The 21,085-nt window shown below is 46.0% G+C and overlaps 2 protein-coding genes across 6 annotated transcripts; one reads left to right on the forward strand and one right to left on the reverse strand.

Annotated features, from left to right (window-relative positions):
* Window positions 1–116: 116 nt before the first annotated feature.
* Window positions 117–4,798, forward strand: LOC127592896 (clavesin-1-like). Of its 3 annotated transcripts, none has more exons than XM_052053963.1 (8): window positions 117–525; window positions 861–1,111; window positions 1,187–1,357; window positions 1,460–1,578; window positions 1,806–1,980; window positions 2,712–2,822; window positions 3,028–3,251; window positions 3,549–4,798. In XM_052053963.1, exons 2-8 carry the CDS (start codon window positions 989–991, stop codon window positions 3,625–3,627), a joined length of 1,002 nt encoding a protein of 333 aa, XP_051909923.1. In that variant the 5' UTR covers window positions 117–525; window positions 861–988; the 3' UTR covers window positions 3,628–4,798. The 3 variants fall into 3 exon arrangements, with proteins under 3 accessions (XP_051909923.1, XP_051909922.1, XP_051909921.1); XM_052053962.1 differs by having other exon boundaries at window positions 117–415; window positions 858–1,111; XM_052053961.1 differs by having other exon boundaries at window positions 117–415.
* A 474-nt stretch (window positions 4,799–5,272) lies between these two features.
* unm_hu7910 (un-named hu7910) lies at window positions 5,273–20,644 on the reverse strand. 3 transcript variants are annotated; one of them, XM_052053925.1, is made up of 29 exons: window positions 20,436–20,644; window positions 18,943–19,392; window positions 18,812–18,865; window positions 17,464–17,631; window positions 17,275–17,319; window positions 16,893–16,961; window positions 12,423–12,467; window positions 10,512–10,808; window positions 10,390–10,425; window positions 10,217–10,261; window positions 9,780–9,812; window positions 9,674–9,706; window positions 9,560–9,595; window positions 9,438–9,482; window positions 9,269–9,352; window positions 9,036–9,083; window positions 8,536–8,616; window positions 7,975–8,016; window positions 7,821–7,906; window positions 7,644–7,730; window positions 7,325–7,475; window positions 6,979–7,115; window positions 6,815–6,913; window positions 6,655–6,744; window positions 6,413–6,550; window positions 6,207–6,342; window positions 6,040–6,131; window positions 5,835–5,968; window positions 5,273–5,688 (listed from the first exon to the last, which is right to left on the reverse strand). In XM_052053925.1, the coding sequence occupies exons 2-29, from the start codon at window positions 19,112–19,114 to the stop codon at window positions 5,538–5,540; spliced, it is 2,634 nt and encodes an 877-aa protein (XP_051909885.1). In that variant the 5' UTR covers window positions 19,115–19,392; window positions 20,436–20,644; the 3' UTR covers window positions 5,273–5,537. The 3 variants fall into 3 exon arrangements, with proteins under 3 accessions (XP_051909885.1, XP_051909886.1, XP_051909887.1); XM_052053926.1 differs by lacking the exon at window positions 17,275–17,319; XM_052053927.1 differs by lacking the exons at window positions 18,812–18,865; window positions 18,943–19,392.
* Window positions 20,645–21,085: the final 441 nt, after the last annotated feature.

Consider the following 21,085-nt stretch of genomic DNA (forward strand, 5'->3'; position numbering starts at 1 on the left):
GCATTTGTAAGGCCAAAAAAAGGCGAAAAAATAGATGGATAGATTCATATAGATAGATAAATTAACAATACTGTAATACTATCTTATATTCTACTCCGACGACTAATCTTATTGTGAAAGTGTTTGCCGGAAGTATTAGGTAGTGAAAGAATAGGACGCCAAACTAGAGCATCCTGATCCTGACGTCTTCTACGCATATTTTTTCCCCTCATCGAGCGTTTGAATGTCATCGGGGAGACGACAAAATACGACGTTTAATCGGTGCTTTTAAAATTTTTGTCCCCTTGGATTTTATACCACATTCCTTCTCGTCGTCGTCTGTAATGGCCGAGAGCGTCCTCAGCATCAGGACCAGTTCAGGAGGGCCGGAGCCGCTCGGACCTACGACAATCGAACAACACACCTAACTCCATCAGTAATATTTAGCATATTAAAATATTTTCATTTTAGCATATTTACAAGACATTGTTTATACTTACTTCACATCTCCAGAACAAATACGGACACTGGTTTGATTACATATGTGTATGTAAATATTTCATCCATCAATTTTCTACGCAAATTGGTTGACAATTCCTGTTGATAATCTGAAATTCAAGTACTTGGAAAGTTTGAAATAAAAATAGGTGTCTTAATGATTCATCAATTTTCCAAAAGCATCATTGTCCACTTAGCAGGCTTAATGCTAACAAACGCTTCAAAACACCATTTACATGCTAGCAGTTTCTTGCATCATGTGTTGGACCTCAGCTGTACCTTATGATCAACATATAGAATATTGTAATTTATATAAAATGTACAAATCGACAATAATATGTATTTTTTTGAATGACTATAGATATGCTTGTCTGTACCAGCAGACCACGTTGCCTTGACTGACCTTTGAACTTCCTGCAACAACCCGCCAGCCCATGATGTTAAAATGGTCGCCGCCATGACAGCGCGCCACAGGAGTGGTGCGCCGTGAGCAGCATCAGTGCCAGTGTAGATGACATCTTCAGACGCAAGCAGGATGTCCGAACTCCTGGCGGGCCTCGGCGCCGACGCCACCGAGAAGGCTCGGCTCGAGCTCAACGAAAACCCAAACACGCTACACCAGGACATACAACAGGTTCTGGGAACCCGTCATTTTTTGGGTTCTATTGTGCTCAGACATTTGACATTTACGTCTTTTCGCTGCTGCAAGGTGCGTGACATGATCGTGACTCGTCCAGACATTGGCTTCCTGCGTACAGACGACGACTTCATCCTTCGCTTCCTCCGAGCGCGCAAGTTTGATCCGGTGGAAACGTTCCGCCTGCTGGCGCAGTACTTCCAGTTCCGACAGCAGAACCTCGACATGTTCCAGAGCTTCAAGGTCGGCATGCATACACTCTTATCAAACCGGGATGCCATTTTGTTTCCAAATAGCAAGAAAGTCATTAACAGGAAGTGATGTGCGTGTGTGTGTGTGTGTTAGGTGGATGACCCCGGCATTAAGCGGGCATTGATGGACGGCTTCCCAGGCGTTCTGGAGAGTCCGGACCAACATGGCCGGAAGATCCTCATCCTTTTTGCCTCCAACTGGGACCAGAGCAGGTCAATGCGTCGTCATGGTTGACACGTTTTATGAAACATAAAATGAAGAATGTATGATTGGATTCTGAATTCACTTGGATGATTGACAGACACATTGGAACATTAAAAATGAGACACAGCTGTTCTGCTTAAGTGTCTTGAGGACACAAAGTGACATTTTATACCGACCTTGAGCTGGATTTTAAGGACGTGGACTAAATGCCGGTCCGGGCTTTCCATTTGTCCAGGAACTCGTTCACAGACATCTTGCGGGCCATTCTGCTATCGCTGGAGGTTCTGATCGAGAAGCCCGAGCTGCAGATCAACGGCTTCGTCCTCATCATCGACTGGAGCAACTTCTCCTTCAAGCAGGCCTCGAAGCTAACGCCCAACATCCTCAAGCTAGCCATCGAAGGCCTACAGGTGAGATGCCCGAACCGCCTCTATGACCCAAACAGCCGCTCGACTCGACCACCATGGTCAGGTGTTTAGTTGAGGTAGTTTGTTTATAAAAATATCATGTAATTACAAAGAATTTTAACGAGTTTAAAACAATCTTTAGCCACCAGCTTGCACTGCCTTGGTGTCAGGGAACTATGTTGAAGTGAATTGAGGAGCTTCGATTTGACAAAAGTAGCGTTTATCCGCCAACCGGTGGAACCTTGTCGCTAAGGAACTCTGTCGAAGTAAGTTAGGGAGTTTCATTTTGACAACGGGAGTGCTTTATTAGCAATCCAGTCCCTCCCACCCCCTCCAGTCCGCCCTGACAGCACTTGGTAGCTCCTTCAGCCAGAGACTGTTACACCCGCGCTGCAAGAAGGAGAGATACCGACGCTCGTTCCTACCGACTGCTGTCAGGCTGATGAATAAAAAATAACAATCATAATAATAATAATAATTAAATGATGTGAAGGAAAATTGTAAATAGTACTGCGATTTATCCATTTGTGTTCATATTGTATTTAATTGAATTTCTTCTTTCTACATACATTCTTGCTGCTGGAGGCTGTAAATTTCCCCAGTGTGGGACGAATAAAGGATATCTCATCTTATCCATGCAACTTTCACCGTTTGAGTCACTTGAAATTGCTTCAAGTTACGGCACACACTTTAAGAGTAGCTAACATTGTTGCTTCAATTTTTTTTCTCCTCAGGACAGTTTCCCGGCCCGCTTCGGAGGCATCCATTTTGTCAACCAGCCGTGGTACATTCACGCCATGTTCACCATCATCAAGCCTTTCCTCAAAGAAAAGACCAGGAAACGGGTGAATGCAAAAGCTACTTTTCTCCCTTTTTGTCATTCACTTTGTCTTGTCCTGATAGAATATGATTTACAGTAGACCCATTATAAATATTATAAAAGAAAAAAAACAACACATTGGCTGCAACCTGTCTATCCAGCCAGCCTGCTAGCTATGTAGCTACAGTAGTCAGCTAAGAAAATAGTTGTCTGTCTATTCCACGGAGCAGATTTTTCTCCACGGCAACAACTTGAACTCGCTCCATCAGCTCATCCAACCCGAGTGTCTGCCGTCCGAATTCGGGGGTACGCTTCCCCCGTATGACATGGGCATGTGGGCTCGCACCCTGCTGGGTCCTGATTACATGGACGAGACCGAGTACACGCTCACCTACGACGCCCTGCACGTCCGAGAGAACTGCGGGGGAGGCGTGGACAAGGAGCTCATGAAGAGGTAAGGACTCTTGCAGCAGTAAAAAAAAAACACCATTGAACTATGTTGACGTGGGGTTGATGAGTTTCATTGAGATCAGGGGTGTTCAAACTCGATCCTCAAGGGCCACTGAAAACAGGCAGAACGGCAGCCCTTGAGAATCGGAAGTAGCGTTTCGCCGCCATCTTGTGGCATCCTGGGGTCAAGGAACTCAGTTGGTGTGAATTGAAAAGCTTGCTAGAGACAAAAGTGGTGCTTTGCTGCCACCTTGTGGCATCTATAGTGATGACTCCAATGTGACGTTTTTTTGTGCTTCAGGTCTCAGTCTGTGGTCAATCCTGCCATGCTGCGACAGACTGACAGAGAGACCAGCACGCCGCTCCTGGCCCTGGACTGAATACACACACACACACACACACACACACACACGCACTGGCACACACACAGTGCTGGATTTCGACTTGTGTTGTTTCGTCCCGTCCAGCTGAACTTTGACTCGTATTTCCTGTTTCTGAGCCCAAATGTAATGTGTGTGTATGCTGCATACACACACACACACACACACACGCTCTTACCTGTGATTGTGCGTCCCCACGCTGGTTAAGCGTGTTAGCTTTGAGGAGGAATGTAGAAAAGGTGGTCATGACTTTTAATGGTGACAGTGAATGTTTGCTCACCATCATCATCATCATCATCATCCTCATCATCTGTGACAATGACGCCCTGACATTCATTCAGTCAATCGTTGTGATTGTAGATGACAGTTTCTCATTTTTTTTACTGAGCCAATGCTCGCCACCAAATTTAAAAGCAGAATGTGTACCGGTTATCAGGGAATATTCGGTTGATCGTTTCAGCCCTCTGGTCAACTCTCAAGTCCACTATGTAAAAATCGAGGTCCAAGATTTTAAAAAAGAAACAATCTTGAAAAAAAGGAAAAAAAAGACTTATTTTAAGTGAAACTGGCTAATTTCCAGTTGCTTATCACGCACGTGACAAACCATTAGCACTCTTGCTAGCGTCACTGGCCCAACGGGATGCTAACCTATTAGCCAGGTTCGCGTGTCACGTGGTCACACCTGATTGTCGTCGTCGTCGATGCATCTCGCTATCACAATCGTTGCTCGGTTTACCCGCCACATATAAATGAAGACACTTTTTGTCATTTATCGTCAGCTTTCCAATCAAGGAAAATGTCACTCGGGTAGAAAAAAAACAAGCGGTCCGTGCATGTCAATTAGGTAAGAAAAAGTTCTTCTCCAACCCCCGAGTACCACGTTTTCATGCTTTTTAAGTATTAACGCCGTCAACACACACCGAATGCCAAAACGTCACTGAAAGATTGTTTTTATTCAATTGAACTCGTTTCAACGATTGTATAGTTCATGTACTGGTGCGCTGCAAAAAATGGTGGAACAGTTTGCGTCCGACATTGAAATCGTTGCAGGTGTTCGGATGGAAAAAAGTTGGTCCTTTGTTTGTTGCGGCGCCACTCGACATCAGGGCTACACTCGTCTCTTTTCATGTATTTACTGCAGAATGTAAACTAGTAAACATTTACACCTCCACGTGTGGCGTTTTCATTTGGGGATGAGGGATGAGGTGGGGTGGGGTTAAATTGACAACAAGAGAACCTAGAAAGTAGACAGATGGGGGATTTTATCTACCTTGAGGTGAAACTGTATTTTTTTTCCTCTATTATTAACAATAAATTCAATAAACCAATTATTTTCATATTGTAAAACGGGAATTTAAAAATGTGAATTTAAAAAATGCTATTTACAATAAATAACAGTAATTGAATAAATACATGTTAACTATGTATTTGCAAAAATTATTTATTTTAATTACTTGCAGCATTTTTGGGGTTTAATATTTAAATGAAGTAATTATTTATAGGGGAAAATAATTTTCAATATTTTAATTTGCCGATTTCTGAAAAATGGTGCTGCCCACTCCTGGACAAACTGGAAAAACAACAACAAAAAACCCTGAACAAAAACAACCCCCCCAAACAAACAAAAAAAAAAACACTGTGATTCTCTTGTGTCATTTTTAATAAAAATAGACTCTCTTAGAACATCTGCTGGTTGTAGTGATTGTACAAAAGTGAAGGGAAAAAGCGAGCTAGTCGGAAAACACAGGATGAACAAGTCACAGCCAAGTCGTGGTTTCCCACAAATAAAACTCTACAAACATTGAACATGAACAGTCAGTCATAGTGTGTGTGTTGTGTGCCTGTGTGTGTGTGTGTGTACCACCCAGAAGAACCATGAGTGGTGCGCAGTCCTTCCTGAGCTCGCTGGTCTAGATGGCGCTTAGCGTCTGTCTCTGGTACGCCGTCAGCTGCGGGTGCCACACGTCCACGATGAAGATGAGGCGGAAGGTGTCCGCGTCCTGCCAGACCTCGTGCTCGAACGAGTCGTCGAAGATCAAGACTTTACCCTCCTCCCACTCTCTGAATCGAAATAGTGTGTATTGGAATACAGTTTCATCTATTGCATGCGTTTGATTAAAAAAAAAAAAAGATGGTGGACCTAAAAAAATGGAATGCAATAGCGAGGCAAAAAACTGCAGTAAGGTTCTTTTTCAAAAAAAAATTACCTGGTCTGGTCTGTGCATCGGATCCTGCATCCCTGTTTGGGAATGACGAGGCCAAGGTGCATCCTCAGTCGACAGTTGGTGGGACCCGTGTGTGGCCACACGTGCGTGCCCGGTTGCATCACTGAGAACTTAATCTACACGCGCACAAGCATGCACGAGTGAGTGAATGGAATTGAGGCTACATTTAAATCTTTCGTGAGTCTACCTGTCCTCTCTTGCAGCCGGTGGCTTCAGGAAATCTCTCCAGTAGTGAGCAGGTCTTCGGTACAGCCTGACAGGAAGTCCCGGACCTCTTCCCTGAAGGTAAACAAGATTGTTAGCTGTGTGGATGTGGATCAGGCGAGAGGAAGAAGTTAAAAAAAAAAAACGGACCTTGCTGCCAGAGTGTGTACTGGCCCCACTCTCCTTTCTCCCTCAGGTTCTCCTCCTCGGGTACAAACTGGCCCGTCTTTTGGTCCATCATGACCATAGCCTCGTCCCGGATCATTTTCCAGTTCTTCTCCAGTGCCTGAACACAAACGCAGTCATTGAGTCCTGAACTGGAAGAACATGCTTGTGAATCCTGCAAGCTGTCCAACCTTAATCAGTTCGGTGTATCCAGTCTCATTTGGGGTCCACCAGGGCTGCGCCTTGAGTCCGTTGACGTTGTAGAGTGACCTCTGCCACACGGACGCAAAGTGCCCTCGCTCGTGGCCAAGCTGGTACCAGTGGTATGCCTGCCCGGACACACACACACACACACACACACACCATACTTGTAAGCCAAGAATAATAAAATGAAATGAATGTTGGCCCTTTAAAGTGATTCACAAACACTCACGCTCTTGTCTCCAACTCTCTGCAGGGCGTCTCCCAAGTGGAAGTAAAAACGTCCGTCATCTGTGCCAGGCTCCTCGGATTCCAGCCCCTCCTGGTGGCCAAATGTGTTCAAAGTGTGGCGGTTGCCTCGGAAACCAAACACGATCGACACATCGACATACCTTCAAGTACGGAATGCTCTCCGCGATCTTATTCTCCGACTTCAGGATGAAGCCGTAGTGAACCTTGGCAAAGCCGTCGCTTGGCGCAAGCGCCAGAACCTGCGGATGGCGCCAGTGAGACTTAAGGAAAAAGAGCGGAAGAAGAATCAGGCGACATTACTCACCTCCTCATAGACAGTCTTGGCGCTTTGGTTGTCGCCGAGCAACAGGTAGGCCACACCCAAGTCGTTCTTCAGACTTATGTCTTCTGGAAAGATCTGCCCCAACCTCTCCAGCGTGGCCACCGCACCCCGCATGCGCCCTGATATGTGGAAATTTAGTCAAATAGAAAAGTCTGTCGTTATTTGGGGGCTGGTTCCACCACAGGATTCTGCACATGCAGGACTCCCGTCATATATTCTTTATCCTCGGCATAGAATAATTACTATTAGTGACGCACCGATGAGGTGAGAGTCACCCTTTGCATGTGTGGCTTTGTTGCCATGGAAACACGGACACTTATGTGGTTACCCAGGAACTGTTGGCGCTCTGCTCGTCGCTTGAGGGCCGCTCTGACCAAGTCGGGGGTGGCGTCCGGAAGCTCTGCGGCGTCTCTGTAGCTGCCGATGGCCTTCTGCAACATGTCGTTGCTGCGTTGCTTCTCGGCCAGGTCGTCCTCCGCCTGCGTGTTTTAGCACACGTTTTGCAGCAACGTTTGCGTTTACATTATTTAACAAATGAACTATGCGAATGTGTATTTGGCGTGAGAACCATTTTTTCTTAGATGCGTGTAACGAAGAGTGTATATGGAGTGACGGTACAACAGTGCGGTGGTCCTGAAAATGAGCACCTGTGCTTTCCCGTAGTGAGCGCGGGGGCTCTGTGGGTGCTGTTGGATCAAAGTCTCAAAGGCTTGCAGCGCCGCCTCCGCTTTTCCCTGAGGCACACACACACACGAAAGGACCGTGGGAGTCAACAGAAGTACATTCGAAGGCCGCAGCCAAGTCACTTCCTTCCTGTCATGTACTTTCTTGCGAAGCTTCTCGGCGGCGTCCAGTTCTGCTTTGATGGTCTTGTCCAACTTGTTGAGCAGTTTGGGTTTTTTCTTCTTGGCTGGAGGACAAAATGTGAACTTAAGAACGATTTGGACCTCTTTGACAAATCGACGTCTCTTCTTTTACCTTTTTCTTTGGGCTTCTCCGCCGCTGTGTGGTCTGCTGTTTCTATGGCAAAAAGGATCACACCGTCAGCATCAGGCGGTGGCAAGTTATACATTTGAAACGTAGGCTCAACGGCTTTGCTAATTTGACTTGCGCTAACCGACCAATCAGAGCTGAGGTTCTGGGCCAGCTGGATGGCATACACAGTACATTGTTCGATGAGCCGCAACAGAAAACCTGCAACCCTAGATGGGCTTTTGAAGCTCCACATACAATATATACTGTAAAGTATATGGTTTTTTTTTTTCCATTTTTTATTCAACCACAAAAACATGGCGAGATTGTCAAAGAAGACACAGTTGGCCACAACGAAGAGGAATTGGGTGTAAATATTAAGGCTGTTGGCCACCGTAGATAGCCCCGTTTACTGACAGCACCTGGGAATTTCGGTGGCAGAGACTCTCCACACTTTGCTTTCTATCCACATCTTGAATTATAAAACGCCCACGTCGAATCAAACTTCCTTCATTTTGGTATGAACAGAAAGCGCGGCGATTTGTGTTGGTGTGTCGGCGTGCTGACCCTCGGGGGTGTCGCTCTCTCTGGTAGTTTCACCGCGCGCTTCATCTGGATCAGACTGCTTCTCCGCCTCAAACGGCGGCTCTGAGGCGCACAACAAAAGTAGAGTGGAACTGATTCGTTGTTGGAAGACAGAGAGCATAAAGTGACAAGAGCGGAGGAAAATAAGTCTTTTTGCATATGTTCGTGCGTTTAGTGTGTAAATTACTGAAATATTGATGCTAATTTCCGTTAGCCTGTCTGTGGCATTTTGCAAAATACAGTATTTCATTATCTTGCTGTGTTTCAGTCGCTTTAAATGCATTTAAAAACATGAGGGAGAAATAAAACATGATGGACCCTAGTGAGGATCAAGCGGTTCGGAAAATGGATGGATGGATATATTTTTTTATGCCATCTTTACATATCGCAGCTCTGTTGCAGGGCGCCTGCGATAAATGGGGGTTTGCTATATTTCAAACTCAAACACATTGAATTTGGGTTACTTTACCAAAGGAACATACCTTCTTCATGTGTTGACTTAGAGTTTGGCAGATCTTCTACAGGTTCCGCTAAACCTCAAAAAAAATAAAAAAACAAAACGAAATATTAATTTTAGCTTAAAAACAAGCCTTTAAGTTATCAAAGATCCACAGTGCAGCATCCATGAAAGCCTCATTTAATAATCGTGACTATTAATATAGCGTGAGGCTGGAGGGTGAAATCCGTTTGTGGTGGTTGTGGTACAAGTGCTCACCCTCGGGGTCGCTGCTGCTCTCTTCAACATTCTCATCTTGTGCTACAACAGGCTCGGACCACTGCTCCACTTCCACCGGTGGCTCTGAGGCACAAAACAAATTCAAGCAAACATATTGAATCTGGATCGTCTTTAATTTAAAAAAAAAAAAAAAAAAAAGGGAACACACCTTCTTGTGTCAACTTGGAGCTCGTCAAATCGTTTGCAGATTCCACTTGGCAGCAAAATCAAAATGTTAAAAAAAGCAGTTCATGTTTGTTTACCGAACCTTCAGGTTATTTCCTGGCTTACCGACAGTCTCCTGAGACGACGGCTCCTCCACCAGGACTACGGGCATAAAACATCAACACTTGAACCAACACACAAAACCACGTCGGGCTGTCAGCTGCCTGCTGATATGCTCACCCCCGCTCGTGTCGATGGCGTCCAAGTCCTCCTCTGAAAGACATCAAGGGGAGACGTCACGATTGAGAAGGACAAAAGACACCAAACTTGGATATATTTGACACACCATAAGGATGCTCCAGGTCTTCTCGAGGATCATCTGCAACATAAAATATCGCAAGAGATGTAGCATTCTCAACAAAAACAATTTGGAATCTAAATATAAAAATGTGGTTTTGAGCAGTTTTGGTCTCGAAGACAGCTGGAATAGGCTCCAGCACACCCGCGACCCTTGTGAGGTTGGATAATGGATGGAGGGATGATGTAATCCAGGTTGTAGATGAGAGCATAGCTAACCAACAGAGCAACTCTATTTTTTAATTTCAAAGAATTACAGAAATATCAAGTCATCTCTCCCCATTGAAATGAATGTAAACGCCATTAATCCATTCCAAACCAAAAAATAATGTGGAAACGCTTTTGTTATGAAACGTTTATTTCATTTTCCCCCCCTACGACAATAATGTTTTGGAAAATTTTCCTCAGCATCTGTGTTGGACTCACCTGCTACAAAGTCTTCTTCTACAAACGCAGGCAGGGGAACAGGAGCTGCAGGACACACACACGTTATGTATATGTAAGCATGTACAAAGATGAGGGGAAAGAAGATATAGTGATTAAGAAGTTTTGCGTTTGAAGAGGTGATGAAGCAGATTGTCGAAGGGTGCCGGACAAACCTTGGATTTCAGAGTCCACATCTTCAGCTTCAGAGACTGGCATGCACATGCGCAAATGCACAGGAAGTGTGTCATGACACGCATTTAGACAAGGTGACAAGCAAATTGTTGCAATCACACACTTGTGGGTGAGTCGTCTGTTGCGGTCTCCTCCATAGGCACCTCGACTGACTCCTCCCCGTGCGACTCGGCAGCTTGTCGGTCGGTGGACTGGTCTTCAGCAGTGAAGTCCTCTGTTGTGGTCTCCTCCATAGGCACCTCGACTGACTCCTCCCCATGCGGCTCGGCAGCTTGTTGGTCGGTGGACTGGTCTTCAGCAGTCGAGTCCTCTGTTGCGGTCTCCTCTGTAGGCACCTCCACTGACGGCTCTTCAGGTGCCTCTGTGGCTTGTCGATTGCTCAACTGCTCTCCAGCAGTTTCTAGCACACAAATAATGGAGAGAATTCATCTGTAAAAGAGTATGTCTGATCTTTTTTTTAATGGACACAAATGTGATGATTTTTTTAGCCTTTTTGATTTTCTTTGCATTTGTGTTTACTACCGTACATTATAATTTTTTCAAAGATGCAAGAAAAAAAATTATAGATTTTTTTTGCACTGAATCAACTGCTCTCATTTTTTCTCTATTTCGTCATAAAAATATTTGGCTTTCAGGTGAAATTTATGGAAAATGTAAAAAGTTCACGCAACAGCGATGCATCATGAAAGTGGAAGGATGCACACTTCTGTCATCATGTAACCTTGAGCATCGATCTATGTCTTTCTGTGACTCTTCCAGTCTCTCTGTAGCTCTGTTGCAACCTGCTGTTGACACCCTGTGACACTCTAAAGCCAGTGGCCAGTTCCCATCTGAGAATGTCCTGTTTGAAGCATCGCAATGGGAAGGTACTGTTGAGCCATTGTTAGGTGTCGTCTAAGTCTCATGATGTGGATTGTGGTAGAAACAAAAAAAACAAAAAATTACCTCAAAAGCCTGATGTGCTCTAAAAACAGTCAAGGCATTTTTAAAATCAGCGGAAACGGTATCTTTATGGATACATAAAGTCTGATTAAAATATGCTGTTGTCCAGTGTAATGATTTTTCTCCCTTTGCTCCCATTCAGTGCCGAGTCCCTCAGGGCTCCATCTTTGGTCCTTGATTTTTCATTGATCATGCTCCCTCTCAGTGCGTCGTTCAGCCGCTTCCATTGAATGTCCTGCGGTTGCTCTGATGATGATTACACCCGGATGTATTTCCCTGCCAGAGCCAAAAACTTGAACCAACTGACCTCCCTCCATGATCGTGTAGATGCTACCAAAAGATGGATGCTCCAATTTTTTTCTGCTTCATTTAAACCCCAACAGGGCGGCCCGGTAGTCTAGTGGTTAGCACTTCGGCTTCACAGTGCAGAGGTGCCGGGTTCGATTCCAGCTCCGGCCTCCCTGTGTGGAGTTTGCATGTTCTCCCCGGGCCTGCGTGGGTTTTCTCCGGGTGCTCCGGTTTCATCCCACATTCCAAAAACATGCGTGGCAGGTTGATTGAACACTCTAAATTGTCCTTAGGTGTGAGTGTGAGTGCGAATGGTTGTTCGTTTCTGTGTGCCCTGCGATTGGCTGGCATCCGATTCAGGGTGTCCCCTGCCTACTGCCCGAAGACAGCTGGGATAGGCTCCAGCACCCCCCGCGACCCTAGTGAGGATCATGCGGCTCGGAAGATGAATGAATGAATGAATGAATGAATGAATAAACCCCAACAAAAGTGAAGTTCTTTTAATTGGTCCTAAAATCTTTTCCAATGTTGGTCATCCGTTTGTTTGTGTGTGTCAGAGGTGGAAAAAAGTACAGCGGTGCTTTGGGCGATAAATTCATTTTGTGACCATGTTTATAAAACCCTTGCATCTCAAATCATCTTTCCTCATTGAAATGAATGGAAGTGCTGTTAATCTGTTCCAGCTTCCCCTATAACATTGAAAAACTGAGTCAGGGCACTAGTGTACCTGCGTTACATCCCACCACTTGTGTGCGCGTGTGTGTGTGTGTGTGTGTGTGTTCACCTGATCCCTCTTCAGTTGGCTGCCCCTGGCGTGGCGCTTTCAGGCCTGTTTGTAGATGTGATAATATGACAAAGACACAGAAACTGCTCACATATTGTTCACTCCCTCATAAATGTGAACACACACTAACACAGGCAGGAGCAGCTCACAAGCGCGCCCTTTGTCGTGTCATGTGGTCAAACTTGGAATATGAACGGACGTGTGATGTCACGTGACGTCAGAAGCATAAATGAGGTGGTTCACAGTAAACGTGGAATTCATTTCCGAAAAGTATGACGTGGTGATATTAACACACACCAATGAAGTCTTAAATAACCGAATGTATGTTTTTAAATATGTGAAGAAGCCGGAGAACAGCACCATTTGAAGTTTTATTTTACACTTTGGAGGGAAATTATGTTCCAGAAAAGGAGTGGCGGAGTTTCCAGTGCACATGCACACATGAGAGATTAAAACAACAACAACACAAATGAATCAACGATTTCGCAGCAAAAGCAACCGATTGGCTGTATTGGGAATCACTCGTGATCTACCCCATCGGTTTCCAATGAGTGGACAATTTCATCACGCTTCCCACAACGCATCTTGAAAATGAGGAAACAATGATGCTAACTCGAAAAGCTTTTTTTTTTTTGGGGGGGGGGGGGGTGGGGGGGGAATCAAGAATTAAAATCGAGACAATCTGAGAGTAACTGATCCCCACCCAGAAAGGTTGAATGGCTTGTCGATATCACAGGAGGGCGGCAAAGCACTACTTTTCAGTTCGATAAAGGTTCCTGGACTAAATGAAGCTCCTCACCTCACTTCAACATGAAAATGGTGCCAAAGCAGTAGTTCGTTTTCCCCCCGTCATTTTTGTTCAAAATTGAGCGGTATTATTGAAGGTCCACGCAATTTCAAGACAACACTGAGTCGTGTTTCAAAACTTTTTTTTCTCTCGCCTAAACCAACTATCGAGTCCACTGATTCTAAACAGAGCCTCGCCAGAGACAAAAATAAGAAGAGTCCAAACATGTGCAAAAGAAGGGTTTACTTCTTCCTCCCACTGGTGGCCATTTTGTCAGCAACCACGGCCTTTTCTTTCCTGACCGCAGTCACGCCGGCTCGCTGAATTTTCTCCTCCGGGGTCTGAGTGCTATTTGCTTTCCTCGCGTCGGGCCGCTCCGGCTCCATCTTCTCCCGGGCGGCCTTCTCCCGAGAAAGACGCAGAAGTTCCTTCTCTCTGGCCGCCTTCTCCTTCTCCTGAGCCAGCCGGGCTCTCTCTTTCGCGAGGATTTCTTTCTCCGCTCTTTCTTTTTCTTGCCTTTCCCTCTCCGCCTTCTCCCGTTCCTGTTCCAGCTTTTCTTTCTCCATCCTTTCCCGCTCTTTGGCCATCTGTTCTTTTTGTAGTCGCTCCCTTTCTTTTCTTTCCCGCTCGCTCTTCTCTGCGGCCAAGCGCTCCCTCTCTTCCCTTTCCTTGGTGGCCTCTTGTTCCCGAACCAAGTGCTCCCTCTCTTTTTCAAGCTGTTCCTGTTCCTGCTTGGCTTTCTGTAAAGCAAGTTTCGCTTGCTCCGCCTTTTCCCACTCCTTTTTCTCTCTCTCGGCCTTCTCCCGCTCCGTCTTTTCCCACTCCCTTCTCTCGCTCTCAGCCTCCTCCCGTTCCATCCTTTCCTTCTCGGCCCTCTCCCACTCCATTTTTTTTCTCTCCACCGCCATCCTAATTTTCTCTACCTCCATCCTCTCCGTCTCCACCGCTATCCTCTCCTTTTGAAGCTTAAGCTGCTCCTGGGCAACCTCCAGCGTCTTCATCTTGAGTTGCCAGGCCGTCTCCCTGCCTCGGTCCTCGTCGACGAGAAAGGCTTTGATTTCGGCGAGCGCGATGCGGGCGATCCTCTTGGCTTCGGTCTTCTCGTGGACGGCGCTCAGTTCTTCTTGTAGGGCAGAGCGCAACGTGTCGTCTCGGATAGGAAGTTCTGTAGTCGGGAATATAGTCGGCGTCAAAGGGAATGGAGCGCGAGTGGTAACCGGGGGGGATGAGTTAGCAGAGCAGCCAAGCCAATTTGGAGGTGCAAACCGAGGCGAAATGCGTTTGCGGTGAAAGCGAGGTTCACACACATGCAGGTGGGAGATTTTCTACCTCGGGTTGCGTTCTTCCGCAAAGTTGTTTCTGCTGCAATCTCGTCTGGGACGCCACACGGGAAACAAAAAGACAAAACAAACGAAACAAACGAAAAAAATAGACAGAGCTGCTGCTAAGATGCCAGCATCGCACCGACACTTCCACAAAGTCATGTGACCGCCGTCTCCCACGCTACCTTCGTTCATCTCATCAGGCTCCTCGTCCATTTCTCGAAGCACTTCACACACAGACAGACAGTTTTCAGAAACGGATGCCAGTTTTCGATAATGGCGACGTCAGCAATTTTTTCTCCATTGGATCAAAAAAAAAAAAATCTTGGAAATGCAGATTTTTTTTTTCCAAAAGGCAAACATGCAACACTCGTCAAGGCCGAGTCGGGTCCCAAAATTGGCGCCTTAAGTCCGACTTGAGTCGAGTGGCCCGTTGCAGGTGGTTAGGTTACCATGGCAACAAACATTTGAGTGTCATTCTACTTCCGGATCAAAAAGCAAAGCTAAAGTGTCGCTATGTGTGCATGAGACCTTCTTCGTCTTCATCAAACAACAACAAAAAAAGCAACGTTGGCTCGTTTCCACTTTCGACACTCGCAACGTTGAGCGTCCGGCACGCCTCACAGCACCTCAGAGACATGCACGACGTCACCCGATGCTCTCGACGTGTACCTTTCCTGTACGCCTGCCTCCTGCGGGAAGCTTTTAACCGCCTGCCATCTGAAGCGACAAAACAGCACAGGGCGTTTGTCAGTGACGCCTTAAATGTGCGAAGCTCGTAGGATCATTCGGCGACGGCGCCGACACACTTTTCTCTGTGTTGGGGGAAAAAAATGAACTTGAGGTTTCCCTTGTCAAATGTGAAAACATGTCCACTCCCAAAAACTGAAAATATAATAAATAAAAATGGGGGTGGGGGGTGAGGATGCAAATGGATCTTTGATCACGTTAGCGTCCGTGTTGGGGGTGTGCAGGTTGCAAGTTTACATCGTTTGACTGTTACAAAAAACCGTTTTGGGCGCTTGGGATAATATTTCACTTTGTATCAGAACGTCAAAACTTTCAAGGCGAACTTCATTTGACCTTCTGGAAAACATACAAATACAAGGTTTCACTCCATCCCGTAAAAATGTTGACATGTTTTGCTAGCTTGGGTCCAACGTCAAATTCAACGATTCATTAGGAGTACCGCCCCAAAAATACCCCCCTCCACCCCCCAAGTCCACCCAATTTGCCAAGTGTGTCCTCCATTAGGTCCTCGGTCCTGCTTCCTGTCCTCCTATTGGTTCTGAAGGTCCAGTATGACCCCTTTGACTTCCACGTCATCAAGGTAAGAAGCACTGCCCTGTTGGCGCCTCCTGGCCGCCGCTGCCTCTTCCTCGCCATCTTCCTCCTCCTCCTCCTCTTCCTCCTCCTCCCCGCCCTGCTCTATAGGCGAGCTGACTACGTCATAGAGGAAGGTGAAGAAGCCATACATCCAATCAGAACCTTCCTCTGCCAAAATATTTACAACCTCCTCAAGAGACTCGCCTTGCGAGCTAGCATCGCCATTTTTGGTCAGACCTGACAAGAGAGAGAGAGACAATAGAAGAGAAGATAGGGGGCGATGGAGAGGAAGGGATGGAAGGTAACTTGAAAAAAAAAATGAAAGGATGAAACAAGAAGTGAGGGATGAAGCATGTCATCAAACAAAGGATGGCGATGATGGAGGGAAAAGAAAGGAAAGGGAGTTAAAGTCGTCGTTCACACGGCCGGCAGCCGACAACCTCGACTTCCTGTTTCTGTTTCGCCGCGTCCTCAAACTCAGCGTGGACTTTCGTTTTGAACCCTTTCACGCACCATGTAACCTGATCAGTCCACCACCGCTCATCCAATGTCTTGCGGGAGAGGCTACAGCTCACCCGCGACTCCTGATTTTGAATATCGGGCTGGAAAACCTGATTAGTATTTTTTTTTTTAAACCAATTCATCGATGAAGCAACAAAATAATTCTTAGTTGCAGCCCTACTTTGATGAGATTAAAAGAATCAGCCTTGTTCTCCTGTTTGGCGAGCTGGCATCACGCCGTCACTCCCCAAATTTGGTTGACAAGTGACCCGCAAAACAAAAAGACGATGAAAGGTTGTACATTGAAACTCTGAAAAATGTTCACGTGAGCCAGATTATTTCACGAGCTATCAGAAATGAGAATCGAGGATGATGGTGGAACGCCATAGTTGTTACCTGTTGTCATTTTTTTTTTTTTACTCGAAGGCCTCCGCAAGCTTTTTTTTTTTCACGAGTCGAAGCGCCGCGCTAAGACGCGTGGGGGCACGTTACCGTGAACCACCTCAATAGGAAAAAACATAAGCGGGGACTTGCCGAGCAGGACTTTGGCATCCTCCACATCGAAGTCGCCGTCTCCGTCTGTGTCGTAGGCTGTCAGCTTCCCTGCAGCGGAAAGTAGAAAAAAAAATTATGATGAACGTGACCGTTTTTTTTTTGTGGGTCTGGAATGACGACAAGAATGACGGCGGATTCACATGGGAGTAGACGACACACAATGAGAAGCGTTTGGGTTCTTATTTATGTGTTCTAGAGTACTTTTGTTCAGGCCTTTTTGGCGGCAAAGTTGGATGAAGTGAAGGGGAAAAAAAAGGGTGGAGTTGTGGTACTTCAGGAGAACCTTGAAGGTGGGATGTATACGAAGGAAACAGGAAGTGGAAAAAAGACACTTGTCTTTACATCGAAAAAAACAGCGTACCTTGTAAAACTTGTGTAAAGTTCATACGAAATTCCTGAGCGCGGGCTGCGTGTAGACGACACACACAAAATAGATATAGATGACAGGAAACAAAATCTGAGCGTCATCTTCTCGCTTCTTCGCAGGCCCGAAAATCATCCGAATAACGAACACGTTCGGCGCCGCCGTTATCGCCTTGCAAACACTTACCGACGACACTGTCGTAGTCGACGATGTCAAAGTAGACGACGGCCACAGAGCTCCAAACCCCCAACAGCGCCAGCACCGCAAACCAGGTGAAGACGGAATACTTGGCTCCTGCCCCCACGTCTCCTCCTGCCGCCTTCTTGCTGCTCTTGCTTTCCGGCGGCTTTGCCTCTGAGGACGACACACAACACGTCAAACGCATCATTCGGCCGTGAATACATTTCATCCGTTTGTTTGAGTGCTCAGGATGATTATTATTATTATTATTATTATTATTTTTGCTGCTTCCATAGTGTTGCATTTCAATTCATTGTGCTGCTCCTTCTGGTGGACCCTCCTTGCCCACCAGGAGGCAGTATAGTTACAGAGACTACTACTAATCGAGTAACTGACTCTGCAAAATGCTGTAATATTCAGTAATATTTTGGGATGTCCCGATTTTATATTTTTTTGCACCCGAGTCCAAGTCTCGTCACTTGATTTTGAATAAATGCAGATTCCCGAGACCTGATCCAAAACCTCTGAGATGCAACGCAGCGAAGAAAAAAAAAAAGACGACCATATCCAAATGTTCTCAATTGTCTTACATTTTCTTTGGTATTTTTTGACTTAAGAAGTTTGAAAAGCCGATATCAGCTGAAAAAAAAATCACATAACCGATCCTGTCCACGTTTGCAGAGGATAAAGAATATATTCCCGTGAGCGCTGTTGTATTCTCCATCTGCACGTGTTGCCTCACTGTTTATCTTCAAAGACCCGTTTGGTTGTAAAACTGCAACAATCGACGCTAACGTTAGCATGTCCCGCGGACACTTTTGGGGTCGTCAAAGAACAGGACGTTCATATTTTTGGAATGTGTGGAGGGAAAAACACATGCAAGCATACAAAATGGAAGCGCGGGAAGACTGGAGCCTCGATTCCAACATGGCCACCTGTCAAGCAGACGTGCTGCTCATGTTATGTGCTGGCCCTCGTTAATTACATAACACATCAAACACACATTCATTTAACACACACGGCAGTTATTAGTAATCACGGTTGGCACTTTACAGTTTCAAGTTACCAACACCTTTTTTCCAAGCGTCACAAAAAAAGCAGAGGTCAAAGTGACCCGGGAACATATTTAACTCCAGCCCGACGGGGGGCGGGGTCCAACAACAGCTGCTCCTCGGGAAGCAGCTGAGAGCTTCAAACACGACAATCCCGTCGGCTTCATCTCCCAATCACAAATGCATCTAGCTCAAATGTTAAAGGTGAAAGTCGGAACGCATTGGAACTCAACCTGGTCAAACCAAAGCAAACCGATTCATGCCAAACCAAACCGAGTCCATCCCCGAAGGGTTTCACCCACCAGAGAACAGAGGAGCCTGCTGCGTGGCTGCAGCCTCCTCCAAAATGTCTCCTCCTAGCAGAAGCAAATTAAGTGACCCGGAGAAGAAGCAGCAGAACCAAAGTCCAGTTTGACGATCACACTGGTCCTACCTGTCTTCTCGAGGCCATCCTGAGCCTCCTCACTTACAATCGGCTCCACCTGCTCCTCACACACTTGCTCATGAGCGTTCAGCGCCTCCTGGGTGCTGTGGGGCTCCTCCGCCGGCGCGGCCAAGGAGGTTGCGGAGGGAGTGGAGGCGCCATAGTGGCGGTAGCGCTGCATGGAGCAAACCTTCCGAGAAGCCCGTCAAACTAACGCATTGAATTCTCAACAGCACGTTCACAAAAGAGCCCGGCGGATGATGCGAACTATGGGAAGGAAACTTCCAAAGAGGTGACAACAAGACGACGAGTGACCAACGGGCAGGATGGTGGCGAATCAATCATCAGGGAAGACACAAGCACCTCCTCCTCGCCGTCCTCGCACCGACCAATTGGTCCAGAACCTGAACCCCCCCACTATTCTTAGAGCCGACAAACCTCGCAGCGTTCCGTGTTTCTCTGTGTGTGAGATGCCACAGAGGACAAAGTAAGGCACTGTGCAAGAGCCTCGGGCCACTATTAGATTTGTTGTTTTAGCAATGCTGTCATGGGCATATATAAAACTACAAATAGGTTGTCCACGGACCTCCTTCAAGGAGCAGGATACAGTGGACCTCAGGTTAACGTCTACACGAGAGTTTGGTCAAAAGATGTCCAATTTGACTTAGTTTTGCTTGGACTCGCACTTAAATCATGGCGTATATACTTGGTGTTAACTGAATTGTTTTAATGAACTGTTTAATACTAGATTTGGGGAAGTGCACCAGAGGGAAGTGAGGTGTTGAAGTGTACATCAGTAAAACAACAGAATATGAAGTAAAAGATATTTTTAGTGAATATAAAGGCTTGACGTCACGTTCATATATGTAAATATGACGAAAGTGAATTGTTAAAAAGGAAATCGGTGTCGTCTTTAGCTAGCCAAGCACAGAATCCTGACGTCATTGACGGGGCGACTTCCAGGAATGTTGCGGTAACGCAAATCAGCAAATGCCTCACAACTAATCCGTGTGGTGGATCTGTTAGCACCTCGCAAAATGTCCCTGGCCACTGGAAGCGCGAGATAGCGAGACCAAATCCAAACAGAAAATCTTCACGTTTATCCGTCTCTTGCTGCGAGGCAAATTAGGCGCCACCAAAAAAAAAATTCCATCAATGTGTCCGAATTAATGCTGCATACGGCGAGCACAAAGTACACAAATACATATTTATATTAAACACACACTGTAGTGTTGGTTCGAAACAGTTTAAAGACGAACGTTGCCGGGTTAAGCTTGTTGCACCTTTCACAGGCTGGAGGTGGAAACGCGCGACCTTAGTACAAGTGAAAATGTTTGCCGAATAAATGATTGATTCTTCAAGTTTAAAACTACGAACGTGTTTTGGGCCCGAAAAGAGACAACGTCGACAATCGGCAAAATGTTTAAGAGAATCCGGGATAGAATAGACGTGCCTGACGTTCGCGGACTCAGACTCGTTCGCTAGTAAGACAGAACACAAACCTTTTTTGGAATGCGTTTTGGGACTTTTCTTCGGAGCCATTGTGTCGTAAATTCACTGATAGGATTATATCGAGTGACAAGCAGCTAACAGGCTAAGCTAACGGCAACTTTGATTGACACCGGGGGGATTTTGTTCGGAAAGAAGTGAATGGATGGAGCCGCAGCTAGCTTGGAGACCAACGACGCTCTGAATACCGACCGTGATTATGATTGGCCAAGCACTCAACCAATCGGTGTTGCTAAATAGCCAAATGGGCAAGGTTGAAAAGATTTCAGCCAATCATGTTCGTAGAAAGCTTCCACTGTTTGGAGTGATTTAAAAAAAACGTGGCAGGAGAAGAGTTGACGCGATCCGGGGTGGAACATAATCTGGATTTAAGCCAAAACCCACTCTTGCACACTGCAGTAGTTCTGATCTAAAACTATTTGTTTTAAATCAGATTTCTCTCTCGCTATCTAGAGAGAGAGAGAGAGAGAGAGCGAGAGAAGAGAGAGAGAGAGAAACACACACACAATATACATGTTTTCATGAAGAACATCATTGAAAGGTGTTATCAATAAGCCACATTACAAAAATTCATGTCGTATTTTGTACTTTTGCAGACTCGCAACTACATCAGTGGACCACAAGATGGCGCTGTAGTCGTATC

This window comes from Hippocampus zosterae, chromosome 20, assembly GCF_025434085.1.
Source record: "Hippocampus zosterae strain Florida chromosome 20, ASM2543408v3, whole genome shotgun sequence".
NCBI classification, from domain to species: domain Eukaryota; kingdom Metazoa; phylum Chordata; class Actinopteri; order Syngnathiformes; family Syngnathidae; genus Hippocampus; species Hippocampus zosterae.

What these genes read in the sequence shown, in the direction of transcription:
- LOC127592896 (XM_052053963.1), top strand. Translation starts at nt 989, where the DNA reads ATGACATCTTCAGACGCAAGCAGGATGTCCGAACTCCTGGCGGGCCTC. An exon ending in TACACCAGGACATACAACAG is followed by an intron (nt 1,112 to 1,186) that starts GTTCTGGGAACC and finishes CGCTGCTGCAAG; the next exon opens with GTGCGTGACATGATCGTGAC. An exon ending in TAGCCATCGAAGGCCTACAG is followed by an intron (nt 1,981 to 2,711) that starts GTGAGATGCCCG and finishes TTTTCTCCTCAG; the next exon opens with GACAGTTTCCCGGCCCGCTT.
- unm_hu7910 (XM_052053925.1), bottom strand. Translation starts at nt 19,114, where the DNA reads ATGCAGCGCTACCGCCACTATGGCGCCTCCACTCCCTCCGCAACCTCC. An exon ending in CCGGCTGCAAGAGAGGACAG is followed by an intron (nt 5,969 to 6,039) that starts GTAGACTCACGA and finishes GTGCGCGTGTAG; the next exon opens with ATTAAGTTCTCAGTGATGCA. An exon ending in CGATGCACAGACCAGACCAG is followed by an intron (nt 5,689 to 5,834) that starts GTAATTTTTTTT and finishes ATTTCGATTCAG; the next exon opens with AGAGTGGGAGGAGGGTAAAG.